Source organism: Helianthus annuus, chromosome 7 (genome assembly GCF_002127325.2).
Source record: "Helianthus annuus cultivar XRQ/B chromosome 7, HanXRQr2.0-SUNRISE, whole genome shotgun sequence".
Taxonomy (NCBI): Eukaryota; Viridiplantae; Streptophyta; class Magnoliopsida; order Asterales; family Asteraceae; genus Helianthus; species Helianthus annuus.
In genome coordinates, this window is record NC_035439.2 from 118,073,399 (window position 1) to 118,089,621 (window position 16,223).

At 33.3% G+C, this 16,223-nt stretch overlaps 1 protein-coding gene and 1 long non-coding RNA gene across 5 annotated transcripts; one reads left to right on the forward strand and one right to left on the reverse strand.

Moving 5' to 3' along the window:
- Positions 1–514: 514 nt before the first annotated feature.
- On the reverse strand, positions 515–3,101 carry LOC110868285 (S-adenosylmethionine synthase 2). Its single transcript, XM_022117415.2, has 2 exons — positions 2,983–3,101; positions 515–2,004 (listed from the first exon to the last, which is right to left on the reverse strand). The coding sequence occupies exon 2, from the start codon at positions 1,997–1,999 to the stop codon at positions 827–829; it is 1,173 nt and encodes a 390-aa protein (XP_021973107.1). The 5' UTR covers positions 2,000–2,004; positions 2,983–3,101; the 3' UTR covers positions 515–826.
- A 10,267-nt stretch (positions 3,102–13,368) lies between these two features.
- Positions 13,369–15,917, forward strand: LOC110868286. 4 transcript variants are annotated; one of them, XR_002552335.2, is made up of 3 exons: positions 13,369–13,826; positions 14,627–14,706; positions 15,599–15,917. It is a non-coding gene; the product is annotated as an uncharacterized LOC110868286 (long non-coding RNA). The 4 variants fall into 4 exon arrangements; XR_002552336.2 differs by having other exon boundaries at positions 15,615–15,917; XR_002552337.2 differs by lacking the exon at positions 15,599–15,917 and adding an exon at positions 15,462–15,592.
- The last annotated feature ends 306 nt before the right edge of the window (positions 15,918–16,223 follow it).

Sequence of the window (16,223 nt, forward strand, 5' to 3'; positions counted from 1 at the left end):
AGTAAAATCATGAAGGCCTTCAAAGATCAGGGAGTAAAATGACTATTTTGAAAGGTTTGGGGCAAAACCATTAAAGTGAGTAAACCACAGGGAGCAAAACGGAAGTTTACTCTTTTTTTTTAATATAAGATAGAGATGATTATAGAAGAGATGGAGTAGTTGTGGTAAAAAAATGAATAGAAATGTGAATTTTTATAGTGAAATATTCATTTTTTTTACACATAGATGTTGGCCAACGGCTAGCCCAAACGGCTAGTTGTCTTGGCCAATCAGATCCCGCCATGTCACCTTGATAGCCCCGCCCAACTCCCGGGCTGAATCCCCCGCCCAAGGGGCCACGCCGAAACCCAAGCCCACCCGGGGTGGTGACTTGGGCGTATGTACCCAACCCACGCCCCATACCCCATAGTCTTATATACAAAGAATTCTTCCACACCTTTTTATCAATTTCCTTACCTGTTCAAGTTCTCAATAGATTTCATAACATAAGAAAGTCGATACATATCAAACTTAATTGATGTCAAGCATGTTGATAATTCGATAACTCAAGTAGATAAAATTTGTTCCAAGAGTACATATAACATAGGCATCTCCATATCAAATACGGAAAGACATAACAGACTCAAAAGACAGAAAGACAAAACAAACAAACACAACATTTGACCAGACAATCAAAAGCGTGTAATACTTCCTACGTATGTTTTCCACCATATGGCTTCAAAAAAAAAAAAAAACAACATAGCCAGCTTGTGATACAAAAGCTTGTTTATTCTCCGTGAGCCGACTTTCCGGGCAGCAAAGAATCATTCTCGTGAAACTGTTACATTCATGCTTTCGGCTTCAAATCCTTAACGGTCTCCCAGGTGAAGTCGGGATCATCACGTCCAAAGTGACCGTATGCAGCAGTCTTCTGGTACCTTTTGTTCCCACCCCTCTTCAAGTCGAGGTTGATAGCCATCATCCCGGGCCTAAAGTCGAAATTCTCCTTGATAAGCGCAAGGATGTCCTTATCCGGGATTGTTCCAGTCGTGTATGTGTCCACGAAAACAGAAAGCGGCTCAGCCACACCAATAGCGTAAGACACCTGAACAATGCACCTTCGTGCAAGTCCCGACGCCACAATACTCTTGGCGGCTTGCCTAACGATGTACGCACCACTCCTGTCCACTTTAGTTGGGTCTTTCCCGGAGAAAGCACCCCCACCATGAGCTCCCCATCCTCCGTAAGTGTCGATGATAATCTTCCTCCCAGTGAGACCTGCATCACCATGTGGACCACCGATCACGAACCGACCTGACGGGTTCAAGTGGAAGATGGTTTTCTCGTCAAGGTACTGAGCTGGGATAACGGGCTTGATCACGTGTTCCTTAAGATCAGCAGCGATTTGGTCGTTAGTCACGGTCTCGTCATGTTGAGTGGAGATAAGAACAGTGTGAACCCTGATTGGGACCATCGCGCCATTGTCGTTACGGTACTCAACGGTCACTTGGGTCTTACCGTCCGGCCTGAGCCATGGGCAAGTGTTGTTCTTTCTCACTTCAGTAAGCTTGGCACCGAGCTTAGTTGCAAGAACATGGGTAAGAGGCATAAGCTCCGGTGTCTCATCGGTAGCATAACCGAACATATGACCTTGGTCACCAGCACCGATCTCCTCCGGCTTCTTTGTAAGATGTCCGTGCACACCTTGAGCAATGTCGGGACTTTGTTGCTCGATGTTGACCAACACCTTGCAGTTGTCGGCATCAAGACCGACATCAGCAGATGTGAATCCAATTTCTCTGCAAGTGTCACGGACTATCTTCTCGTAGTCAACATTAGCCTTGGTGGTGATCTCACCGAAAACCATGACCATGTTGGTCTTGGTGCAGGTCTCGCAGGCGACCTTGCTATCGACATCCTGTTCTAGACAAGCATCGAGAATGGCGTCTGAGACTTGATCGCAGAGCTTGTCTGGGTGTCCTTCGTTGACTGACTCGGATGTAAATAGAAAGGTCTCCATCTCGACTGTAACAAGCAAGAAATAAAAGACTTCATTAGCATACTTAACACTAATAAGTTTTTACTTGACTAAAGATTACATAACTAGAAGATAATTCAAGCTATCAAGTTAGATTCTATGTGGTTCTAACAAATTTCAACTTTCAAAATCTTAAAAATCACAACTTGAAGATTTTCTTGATGCACTACAAAAAGATTACTAAGACAAGTGTTCATCACTATGTGTCAAGATCAATCCATTAATCTACTTTCATAGTTTCATAGATATATAACACAATATGAATGTGACAGTGATGTTAAACCATGTTGCATAATTGCATACCTATCATGTTAATTGGAATCTAAAACTTTACTCCACTAGAAATAAGAATAGAATCCACAGATCTAAATAAACTATGTTCCATATATTAAAGATAAGGAATCTTATTATTTTATACATATCTCATAACCAAAGTCTACATCAAAGCAATAAGATCCCACTATAAGTACACCCAATTGGATCTTTTGACACACCCAAATATTCACTAATGAGTTAAAGACCTAAAGATCTCCAATATTGTTCATACTTCAAGTTCATATGATGTTCACTAATGAGTTAAAGAACTAAAGATCTACAATTTACCAAAAAAAACAAAACCTAACCGTTATTTTTCAACTAACAGAGTATCAAACTATCAATCTACAAGGTTGACTTTGACTTATTAGTCCTAAACATCATTTTATTACTAATTTAAATCAACAACATGAAAAGGTTAAGACATGAACAACAAGATCTGTCAGATTTTAACCTAAATAGTACAAATTGATCAACTATTATGCACATTTAAAGGTTCAGGGCAACAGATCGAAGGCATATAATCCAGATCTAACATGTAATGCTTAAATTAAAGAGTTAAAAGAGGTTTAAGAGCAAGATCTGAGGTGTTTTAATAGCAGATCTGTAAGTTTGATGTGAAAATGCAACAGGAATGAAGTGGTTCGTACCTGTTGGATAGGGTAGGGAGGAAGATATGAAGGTGTAGAGAGAGAAGGATGAGAAAGAGTGAGACGATTTGGTTAGATGTAGGAGGTGTGTATATATAGGTGTGAATGGGTGCGTGTAGAAAAGAAGAAGGTTAGAAACCACCTACTCTTTGGATGTGGACCCCTCACCAACCCATTTTTGTGGGTCCCTTTCACCAACCCAACCCCAAATCTACCTTCGTATTGTGGCTTTTAGTTAACACTTAACACTTCAAAGGGTTTTTTTTTTTTTTTTTTTTTTAAGTTTAAACAAGAGTAAAATTAGGGGTTTCAAAAGATATCGGATATAAAAATGATCAAAAACTATAAATTAATTATGTTTAGTGGTAAAAAAACAAACTCAAATACATTCAAACGAAAAGAAAAAAATTCAGATACATTCAAAATAAAAAAAAAATGACACGTATATATAGTTTCCAGAAAACTTTTTGATCGAAACATTCATAAATATCTCTTTCTAATGTTTCAAATGTAGGCAAAAGATCAAATACAAATAATCTTAACATACTAAACATACAAATTGAAGGAAAACCCAAAAAGACAAGGTGGCATTTTTGTAATTACCACCAACTATCAAAGTTACAACCAAAAATACCTAAAAAAACACAAATTTATTTTTTAACATTTTTTATTAAAAAATCGCTACATTTCGTTAGCAAAAAAAAAAAAAAATTTTTTTTGGCTGCTACTAAAAGTAGCGATTTTTTAATAAAAAATGTTAAAAAAAAAATAAAATAATTTGTGTTTTTTTTTTATTTTTTTAGATTTTTTTAGGTTTTTTGGGGGGTTTAGTTTTTAGCATTTTAGCTTGGGTGGGTGGGTTAGGTTTTTTTTAGGTTTTTGGGGGTGGGGTGTGTGTGGGGGGGGTAGGTTTTTTTTAGGTTTTTGGGGGGTGGGGGGTTTAGGTTTTTTTTGGGGGTGGGGGGAGTGGTTAGGTTTTTTTAGGTATATTTGTAGAGTAACTTTGATAGTTATTGATAATTACAAAAATGCTACCTTGTCTTTTTGAGTTTTCCTTCAATTTGTATGTTTAGTATGTTAAGATTATTTGTACAAGAACTTTACCCTTCAAATGTAAGCATCTTTTATGTATTCGTCAACCATCTTATTACATAATTTCGTCTTCACATATAGTAAGTAAATAGATATCCAACATGTATGGGATCATTTTATAATCAGGTAGTGAACTTTCATTACCAATATCCACTCCAATTTCATCTCACTCCATCAATGTGCACCAAAGAAGAAAAAATCATGTACATTAAACTTCCAAACAAAAAAAAACATGGCATGTACACATGCAATATACTTACAAAATGAAGAAAGATACGCACGTATGCATTTTCAAGTTTCCTTGTAAGCAGGGAGGATTTTAGGGTGGAGGGAGTGGTTGCGGAGACTTGATCGGGGAGTGGGGTTTACCGAGTGGGGAAGGAGTGCCGGTGGTTGTTCGGTGATCGGGGAAGAGGAGAGAGGTGGTGTAATCGGTGAGTATTCACCGAGTCGGAGAAGAGGAGAAGAGTTGGGAGAGAGAGGGTTAATGGTGGGCCCCAACCCCTTTCAACCAATCATATTTTTTTAAATAGTTTACCACTCTCGATGTGTTTGACCATTGCTAGTGATTGAGTGCAAAATGAGAAGTGGAGTGGAACCTTGATATGGCATGACATTTATTGGTTAGAAAATAAGTTAAACACTCTCCAAATGGTGGAGTTTTTTCCCAAACTAGTGTAGATACAAAAAATATTTACCTATTTGGATACTTTGAAAAATATTTACCTATTTTGGTACTTTTCTATATCCCTTTAATTTTTTACCTAATTTATACATTTCTTTTTATTTTTCTACGCAAAGTTAAATTAGATTACTCATAGAATTAGAATCAGCAAAATATGAGTAATTATTTTTTGTAAAAAAAAAAATAAAAATTTCTACAAATATTCAAAAAAAATCTGCAAAAATTCAACAAAAAAAATCTGTGAAAAATCCACAAAAAATCTGCAAAAAAATATATTAAAAAATTCTACAATAAATCTACAAAGTTAAAAAAAATCTGCAAAAAATATTATAAAAAAACCATATAATCTATAGGGTAAAAAATTCTACAATAATTCTGCAAAGTTAAAAAAATCTGCAAAAAATATTATAAAAAAGCCATATAATCTATAGGGTAATAGTTGCAGATTTTTTTTTTAATATTTGCAGATTTTTTTTTAATATTTGCATATTTTTTTATTTTTTTTACAAAAAATAATTACTCATATTTTTGTTGATTCTAATTCTGTGAGTAATCTAATTTTACTTTGTGTAGAAAAATAAAAAGAAATGTATAAATTAGGTAAAAAATTAAAGAAATATAGAAAAGTACCCAAATAGGTAAATATTTTTCAAAGTACCCAAATAGGAAAATACTTTTTGTATCTACACTAGTTTGGGAAAAACTCCCAAATGGTGACCACTCCCTCCGCCTTTAGTTGGGGCTAAGGGGAGTTCTGTCTCCCCTGTTTTTTCGTTTCGAAGTGTAAATTTTATTGAAAATTTCCAAAAAAATTATATGTATTGAGTCTCGTCCCCTCTATTTTTTTCTTTAAAACTTTTGTCCCTCTATTTAAAAGTTTAAGATCTCCCAGTGCTTGTATGCCATAGCCATCATCATACTTAAGTACACATAGTAGTTGATTTAGTGAGCCAACATTCATTAGTATCATTTCCATCGATGGATACATAGAATACAACGGTCATGTGGTGTCATTGATACATACTCTCTAAAGTTCATTAGGGCCGGTTCAATCTTTATAAAAGCCTAAAACAAATACTAAAATGCGGGCCCTTTTGCAAAATTAAAAAAAAGAAACTATTTATAGGATACCATACAATTAATGTGTCTTAGGAACTATATATTAAAAACCAAATGAAATGAATAGTGTTTTTAATATATTTTAATTTAATAATATATATTTTTTAATACTTTAACTATTTTAATATAATAATAAAAATAATTTACTATTATTATTATTATTTTATTATTATTATTACTATTATTGTTATTGTTATTGTTATTATTACTATTATATTATATTATATTATAATAAACCAAATAAAATTAATAGTGTTATAGGATACCATACAATTAATGTGTCTTAGGAGATGTTGTATCAAGCATTAACCACAATTTGTAAGAATCAAATTCTAAATCCCCAAAATAGAATCCAAATGTAAATTAGAAATTGCATAATTAGACCTTGATTAAAAAAAAAAAAAAAAAAAAAAAAAAAAAAAAAAAAACCATATATAATTTCATTTTTCAATTTGGGGGCCCTATTTGATTGGAGGTCGAAGCCCTACCTTCAAAATACTCTCCTTGAGAGGGCCCGGAAGTTCATACTTCATACCATCGTTCTCCCTAGAGGTGCACAACTCGGTTATTTTGAGAAACTGGTTTGATTAACCGAACCAGCTACGGTTAAAAAAACCACAAACCAATTACTCCTCAATCGATTATTACTGGTTACGATTTCATTTAATAACCGATTTTGATTATTTAACCAATTATTTTGTGCATCTCTAATTCTCCAAGATCCACAATTTATAGGTGCCATAGAAGTAAACTAAACAAACAACAAAATTACGAAGAATGCAGATTTGCATGTTAGCTCAACTAGTTTAATAAACACCCAATTTGTCAGTAGCATATAATTAGGGTCTTCCCTGAGAATTTGGAGGCCTTGTGTGTGCGACAAGAAAAATAGGTCTCTAAAATATAATGTCATATATAAAAATTAAATAATACGGTGATAATTGGGATAGCAATGAATGAAAAAATCAGTCGTTTGTATGCCAATCAAAATCTTAATTCTTGATCAGAAATTCAAAATCCACCTAGTTTGAACTTTGAATGTCGGTCACTAGGGGTGTTCAAAAAATCCGGATCAGAAATCGAATCCGAAATATCCGAAAATTTGTATCCGAAATATCCAAAATTTTGGATATCCGAAAATTTGGATATCCGAAAACCGGATAATCCGAATTTTCGGATTCGGATTCGGATATGAATTTCCAAAAATTTCGGATAATCCGATTATCCGATACCCGAAAACGAATTATTTTTTATAAATATATATAGTATATGAGCATTATATTTAGTTTGAAGTATTGTAAAAAATAGTAAAAAAATAGTAAATAATTGTATTCGTGTGAATTTATGATTGTTTTAAATTTTAAATGTTGAAAGTTTGGAAAATCGAATATAAGTTTAGTTTTAATCTATATACGAAACAGATTTTTTGATTTCTTTTTATAAATTCAGATATCCGTTTGGATATCCGAATCCGTATCCGAAATTTCGGATATCCAAAATTTCGGATACGGATTTGGATATCAATATTCACTATCCGAAATTTTCAGATATCCAAAGGGCACGTTTCAAAATTCAGATAATACATAAAGGACAAAAAGTGAAATTTACTCATATTAAAGTTTACATCACCCATTTTTCCCAGAATAATTTTCTTTATAAAATTACTTATATACGTATAAATTTCACTTTTCCATATTCACCTTCATCTTCATCAGACATTGACTTTTTCTTGGAAACATCATTTTGGTGGAATTCCCCCCAAGCTTAAATCAAGATTATGATCCGATGTAGCGGTTGTGTTATTCGAACATTCTGAGAAGGAAAAAATTAAATCATATGTAAGTACGATCAGAAGGTGTAGAAGGTGTGTAAGTTAGTCCATAAAAACAATGTATATAGGTGGGTTTATTAGAAAATTTTTTTGGTTTCCTCTTTTACATGTTTTTTCAAGTTTTTGTGATAAAAATCTTCACATATTTTTTTAACAACTATTAACAGAAATTTTGTAAATTATTTTTGTTTTTATCGCTGATAAAAGTGTGTAAAAGCTTGAATAAAATAAACACAAATGTAACAAACAAAAAATATATGTTACCGGTGGAGTTGAACTCATTTTCATAAATTTTCGGATAAAAAATTGTAATAGCATCCTTCCGATTGCATTTAATTGCAGCTTTATCATATGCCCTAAAAGGTTTTTAAAAAATAATAAAAGAGTAAAAATATTATATTTCTTTTAAACCCATTGAACATTGTAATTTGATAGTGAAGGTCTCTCTAGAAAACCGACAATTACCTGGCAACTTCAACTTCAGTGTCAAAAAGACCAAATACACATTCCTATAATAAAATAATCCAAATTTGTCACATGCCATTATTAATTGAAGTAGGGGTGTTCAAAAAAATCCGGATCAGAAATCGAATCCGAAAATCCGTATCCGAAATATCCGAAATTTTGGATATCCGAAAACCGGATAATCCGAATTTTCGGATTCGGATATGAATTTCAAAAATTTCGGATAATCCGATTATCCGATATCCGAAAACTAATTATTTTTTATAAATATATATAGTATATGAGCATTATATTTAGTTTGAAGTATTGTAAAAATTAGTAAAAAAGTAGTAAATAATTGTATTCGTGTGAATTTATGATTGTTTTTAATTTTAAATGTTGAAAATTTGGAAAATCGAATATAAGTTTAGTTTTAATCTATATACGAAACAGATTTTTTTATTTCTTTTTATAAATTCAGATATCCGTTTGGATATCCGAATCCGTATCCGAAATTTCGGATATCAATATTCACTATCTGAAATTTTCGGATATCCAAAGGGCACGTTTCAAAATTCAGATAATACATAAAGGACAAAAAGTGAAATTTACTCATATTAAAGTTTACATCACCCATTTTTCCCAGAATAATTTTCTTTATAAAATTACTTATATACGTATACATTTCACTTTTCCATATTCAGCTTCATCTTTATCAGACATTGACTTTTTCTTGGAAACATCATTTTGGTGGAATTCCCCCCAAGCTTAAATCAAGATTATGATCCGATGTAGCGGTGGTGTTATTCGAACATTCTGAGAAGGAAAAAATTAAATCATATGTAAGTACGATCAGAAGGTGTATAAGTTAGTCCACAAAAACAATGTATATAGGTGGGTTTATTAGAAATGTTTTTTGGTTTCCTCTTTTACATGTTTATTCAAGTTTTTGTGATAAAAATCTTCACATATTTTTTTAACAACTATGAACAGAAATTCTGTAAATTATTTTTGTTTTGACAGCTGATAAAAGTGTGTAAAAGCTTGAATAAAATAAATACAAGTGTAACAAACATAAAATATATGTTACTAGTGGAGTTGAACTCATTTTCATAAATTTTCGAATCAAAATTTGTAATAGCATCCTTCCGATTGTATTTAATTGCAGCTTTATCATATGCCCTAGAAGGTTATTAAAAAATAATAATAATGTAAAAATATTATATTTCTTTTAAACCCGTTGAACATTGTAATTTGACAGTGAAGGTCCCTCTAGAAAACTGACAACTACCTGGCAGCTTCAACTTCAGTGTCAAAAAGACCCAAACACACATTCCTGTAATAAGATAATCCAAATTTGTCACATGCCATTATTAATTGAAGTAGGGGTGTTCAAAAAAATCCGGATCAGAAATCGAATCCGAAATATCCGAAATTTTGGATATCCGAAAATTTGGATCTCCGAAAACCGGATAATCCGAATTTTCGGATTCGGATATGAATTTCAAAAATTTCAGATAATCCGATTATCCGATATCTGAAAACTAATTATTTTTTTTATAAATATATATAGTATATGAGCATTATATTTAGTTTGAAGTATTGTAAAAATTAGTTAAAAAGTAGTAAATAATTGTATTCGTGTGAATTTATGATTGTTTTTAATTTTAAGTGTTGGAAATTTGGAAAATCGAATATAAGTTTAGTTTTAATCTATATGCGAAACTGATTTTTTGATTTCTTTTTATAAATTCAGATATCCGTTTGGATATCCGAATCCGTATCCGAAATTTCGGATATCCGAAAATCGGATATCCGCATATCCGAAATTTCGGATACGGATTGGATATCAATATTCACTATCCGAAATTTTCGGATATCCGGTTTTCGGATATCCGAAAACCGGATAATCCGATCTTGAACACCCCTATCGGTCACTACATGGGCCCTTGTCATTCTTTTCCTTTGCCGAATTGTTGACAAGTAACCCAGTCCTCATTAAAACCCAATCGATGATTAGAATAGGGCCCTTGTCGTTCTTTTTCTTTGCCGAATTGCTAATTGTCGCTGCCGCCTCTTGTATTTTACTATCTTTCAATTGGGTTTAAAAGTGACAAATTGGTTTAACTAGGATTGAGACCCGCCGCAATACGACGGGGATTCTTTAGTTATACTAAGTCAATTTAGGATCCGCACGTTATGTTAAACCTGTCAAACGGGAAAAAATAGACGATGTAAAAACGTTCACCCACACACGCACGTTGCATCGTGTTAACTCGCAAAATTTAGAACGAAAGGTAAAAACGTTAAACCAAAGACGCACGTTGCGATGTGTTAAGTCACAAAATTTAGAACCAAGCATAAAACAAAAAATTTGCGGAAAATGACAACTATAAAGGACCAAAGTTGAAAGTAACAAAAGTTGTGAGGATAGATTGCAAAAGATTAAAAGTTTTGGGTTAAAAATAGAAAAACAAATAGTTTTGGGTTAAAAGTAATTTATGAAATACTTTTTGGTGAAAAGTAAAAAAAATCAATTTTTTTGGGAAAACCCCCAAAGCCAAGGTCACGACAACCACATGCATAACCATTTTTCTTTATAAAACCCCCAAAGCTCACCCCGCGTTGCAGCGGGGTGTAAAATGGTGTCAAATAGTACTAATGTCACACAACCGTTATCGACCACCAACACTGATTCGACCTAGGATCTGCGTGTTGCGACGAAACTGTCAAACATGAAAAAATAGAGGTAAAAACGTTGAACTACAATACACGTTGCGCCGTGTTAACTTGCAAAATTTGAAACAAAACATAAAAAGTTGAACCACACTCGTACGTTTCATTGTATTAAGTCGAAAAATTTAGAACTATACGTAAAACGAAAATCTGCCAAAGATGAAAAGTATAAGTGACAAAAGTTGTAAAGTTAAATTGCAATTAATTAAAAGTTTTAGTTTAAAGTTAAAAACAAATTATTAAGGTTAACATTGCAAAAGCTAAAAACCTTTGAGTTAAAAGTAAAAAGTCAAGTTTAGTTTTGAGTTAAGGTTAAAAAAACAAATTATGTAGGGTTAAAACTCCAAAAGGTAAAAACCTTTATGTTAAAAGTAAAAAATCAAGTTTTTTTTTTTTTTTTTTTTTTTTTTTGAAAAACTCCCTAAACACAAAGTACAAGTAGTTATGCAGAAGAAACTTGCTTATTTATATATGGAATAATTAATTGTTTAAATGGCCAAGACTAAATAGGATGGTTAATGGATTTTAAAAACTTATTGGATTGTAATTGTTTTTTGGATTTGTTGAATAAATATATGTGTTTGGGACCTTTGGGTTTATATTGGAATGTTGGGCTGGAGCTTTTGTATATGTTTCTTGGATTTGGAGAATATGATGTTGGGCTATTTAGTTTAACGGGCTACATGCACACAATGGGTTGGTCGTACTTATCGTTATAGATTCAATGGCGAAGCTTGAGATTTCCGACCCGGGGGTGCGGAAGTCACCGGACCTAAAAATTTCTATAAAACCGAGGGGTCGAAAACGTATATACCCAAAAATTTCCATACGAAAACTACATACTCTCCACTAGTGAACGAAAAGTTCGGAGGGGTCGGCCGCCCCCTCCCGCCCCATGCTTATAGTTGTGCAAGGGTAAATTAAAGTTTCTAAAGAAAACACACATGACATAAACCAACAGTGCCATAAGCCCATAACCAACTAGTAGTACCCGATATGTATGTGCACCAATGGCAATTTGCATGCAATATTACCTAAAAGGCGATCCAAAAGTAGACTTTTAGCACATGTTGTAGTTGGATAAATAACAAGACGTCTATAGTCGGTATATATGCATTACTCATTAGGATGTTATTTGCACGTTTTGAACAAGCTTTCCATTCAAAACCGGTACCAGGTCAATAAAGTTAAGAACTTATTACGTATATTTTAGAGATTCTTTAGGTACAAAGACAATTACACCTTTCATTTTAAGTTTGAATAACTAACTACTCTAAACATCATTTATGTTAGTGTTTATTAACTATCACATGTTTTGTCATTTTCACTAACCAATGATAGATTTTTAGTTAAAAGTTTAAATATGATTATTGTACCCTTAGAAAAAACTAATAACTAATCTATACTATATTATAATGCATGAGTGATGGGTATCTTATAATGCATAAGATACCCGCCGCATGGACTTGCGGTCATGTTAAGTCATTCATACATTCATACATACATACTTGCGGACACGATGGTTTGACCAGTGAGATCACATGCCAGTAATGCGTTAATCTAGTTAACTAAAATATCTCATGTGGACTATTCAAAGAATTTAATCATACTCATACATATACTTACACCTTATGACCTCTCTCATACTTAAATACCAATCATACTTACATACTTAAAATTCTATACGCTATCATTATCACTCGTAATACAATAATGTACCCTGACCGTACACTACTAGTACAAACTATGCGGACCATGCACATACCAAGATGGTCGCGGATGCATACGGGATTCTATTGGTAGATGCATGAAAACCATAGTTGGTTCTACTGTGTATCATAACACGGAATGTAACATGACACCGAATAGCGAGACGGACGTAATATGCTATGAACATGGTGGATACGCCACTGGTACTTCCTATATATAAGTTATCCTACCATATTACCAAACTTTCGTAAAAACATGCCATGAGAAATTCGGTGTTTCCTCATACCTTATTGAATACAATCTTTGATCACTCACCACCTATTTCTCGGTTATACCAAAAGACACTTCGAAAATGCCATCTTTCCCCAAGATTTTCCTCTTGAATAAATTTCGGGACGAAATTTTCTAAAGAGGGGGAGACTGTAACGCCTCGTATTTCCGTATTACTATGCTATTAGAAAAAAAAAGAACTCGTGTTCCTTTACTATATTTAGAATCACAGTAAAAAAAAACGGATTAAGAAACGATAAACTAGACCTTACGCGATTTAATGCGACCGACGGGCATACATGTTTAATAACGACTTACGGCGCAAATTTGTAAGTGCATTCGACCCTAAAGCGATATTCTACCAAAAATTTCGATGATCGGGCTTTGAAAACTTATCGGGCCGCTCAAAACACGCTAACGGGCCTTGGGCCCAAGCCCACTTAACAACCTACTAATAAATACCCACTTATAATAAGATTAGAACCTAATATCTACAGCCGCATAAGTGATTTCCCCTCCTGCTCTTTTGTTTTCTTTGCTAAACAATGAGCACACACATACATGAAGCCCCTCTGTCATCTTCATCAAGTTCCTCACCCAAATCACAACACTGAACCTACATAATCACCCTCATCTTTCTCTCGATTACTCTCATTTTCTTACAAACAAAACGCAGGTGGTGGCGGCGTTTGGCGACTGCAACAGTGGCGGCAAACGAGCGGCGGTGGTGGTGTGGCTCGGTGGGTTTCACGGCGGCGACGAGACTAGAGTCCGCCGCGACGGCAGACGAGCGGCGGTGGTGGTGCTTGGTCCGACGAGTTCACGCTCGGGTCAGGTTACGGGTCTCGGGTCAGTCGTGGTTCGGGAGATTCGGAGTACACCGGGAGACCGCAACCATCGGAGACGAATTCGTCTCCGGAGTCGAGTCGGAAGTTCAGTGACTTCTGTTCGTTTTGGGTACATTCCTTTTTGTTTACTTATCTTTTATTCCTTGTCATTTTCATTCGTTTGTACACATGAGCCACACGAACATAACTAATGGTGAAACTAAGTTCTGTTAAATGTTTTAAAACGAAGAAGACGATGCCGGTTTTGCATATTATAAACTCACTTGTCAGAGTATAACGTCACTGAACAACAATCTAAGGTCAAAATAATAGTGGGGTATTAGAAATAATTATGGAATGCAACAACAGGATTGATCTCGATCCCTTACTTTGTTTCTTTTCGCTGCATATTTCTTTTTATATAAACAGTAAAGGAAGAGAACCAAATTTTTGTTCAAGTGTAATTAAGGGTCGAGTCATGGAGTATGATCCGTTAAGGAGAAGTTGAATTGGTAAAATGTCTCTAATAATTGACAATAATAGAAATTTATTATGGGGATGAAGTGGAATCATATGACAATTACAAAAGTTTTGAAACGAGAAGAAAATTTCCATTTGAATTAATTAAGGGTTTTCAATATACACCATACATTAAATGAAATCTACACTATATATCCCTACACTTTGCAATCTCAACAGTTTACATTTTTATAAATATTATTTTATTTATTTCTTTTACCTTTTACAATAAAAACCTTGAACTTTTAATTATAACACAAAATGTTTACTAAAATACTTTTATGACAATAAAAAAAACTAATAATGTGACCAATTTTAATACCCAAATAATTTACTTATAAACTATATATAGGGAATTATTATAACCAATAAATAATAACGAGTTCGTTATGTGTTATTTTAAATACCTAGGTTAATCATTTTGTTCGTTCCTTGGAATTTCTCAATCTTTACTCGTGCGTTAATTCAAGAAATTCTCATACGCAACCAAGGTGAGCATACTCGACTTCTTTTTACGCTTTATGCACTTTTTGGGCGTAACATGTATTAATTAACAAATCCACTTGCACACTCAAACCTACGCAACTATGCATTCCAACAAACACGTTATTCGTTATACTTAGGATGGTTATACATGATAGCTTCAACTTGTTTTTCCGTGCTATTCATCGTGTATAGATTGTTTATGCATGTCAGTTTTAATTTGTGTATTCATGCTATTCATTATGTTTAGATTGTCTATGTATGCTAGTTAGGACGTGAATACAAGTTGCCATGTTAGATTGAAACAAACTTTTGTACTTATACTTTATTCAAACTTGTATGCTCGCCAGTGCTTTCGTACTGATCCATGCTTTTAATACATGTTGCAGGATTGTGACAGATGAATCTAGTAGGATTGCCTAGAAACGCATTTAAACTTTATTGCTCATTGTATTGTAATTTACTTTCAATCCTGTTGTATTCTGGTTCCGATACTTGTAAGAATTCATTATTAATGAAATGAAATATAATTATTTGAATACTTATTGTGCATCATTTATTTTAAATTGTTATATTCTAGATCAAACCATGTAAAATGTAAACATCAAATACTTGACACAAATAGCGTTATGAAGTCTCGAGCAATCTACGCACTTCGTCTCATCCCGATGTTTCCGCCATCGGTTGGGGTGTGACATTATTTTTGCATATATATTTCATATTAACATGTTCGTTATGTTATTACATGTGTGTTTTATTGCAGGATGATGGTGATAAAAGTGTTGATATTATTTCTTATGATGCAATGTTTCGTCCATACAAGTCTAATCTTTAACGTGAATTTAGTGAAGATGTAATTTTAAGGTTTATTTAATCTTTTTTTTAACTTTTGTATACAAGTTTTGTCCTTTTTAAGGAGGGAAAGTTTGACACTCAAAGGAAAAGATCCAAGAGACTCTCTGAACGGAAATGGAGTGAGGTTATTAATTTAGACGATTCTGTGGACAATGACAAAGAAGAGGAATTAGAAAATACTGCCGATTCAAGCACAAACCAGAAAACCCAATTAAAAATACCTCCAGTGTCAATTCAGAAGCGGAACAGATTTCATACAGTCTAATATGAAACCTATCAAGTGTTTTTATGTTTTTTTTTTCATTTTCAGCCGTTATGTTTGATCTGGATATATGAATAAAGTTTATTTTATATTTGAACTTTATTTTTGGTGTTAATATAATGCAGTTATTGACCGTATTCATAAATTTCAAAATAAAGTTAGTATCCTCAATTTACAAGTCAGCTAAACTTTTATAAGTTAATATTCTAAAGTTGCGATAAATAGATATTGCAGTTAGATATAGTCAAGCTGAAATTATAAAATATTGCAGTTATTTTTGGATATTAATCTAATAATTTGTATTTCTAAATTAAAAAATAATAAAGTAATAAACTTTAAAGCAAAACAAAAAAAAGTGAACTTACTATGATATAAAGTTGCCAATGAGCTAGTGGTGGAGTGGTTAGG

Coding starts and splice junctions, on each gene's coding strand:
- LOC110868285 (XM_022117415.2), bottom strand. CDS start 1,999: ATGGAGACCTTTCTATTTACATCCGAGTCAGTCAACGAAGGACACCCA.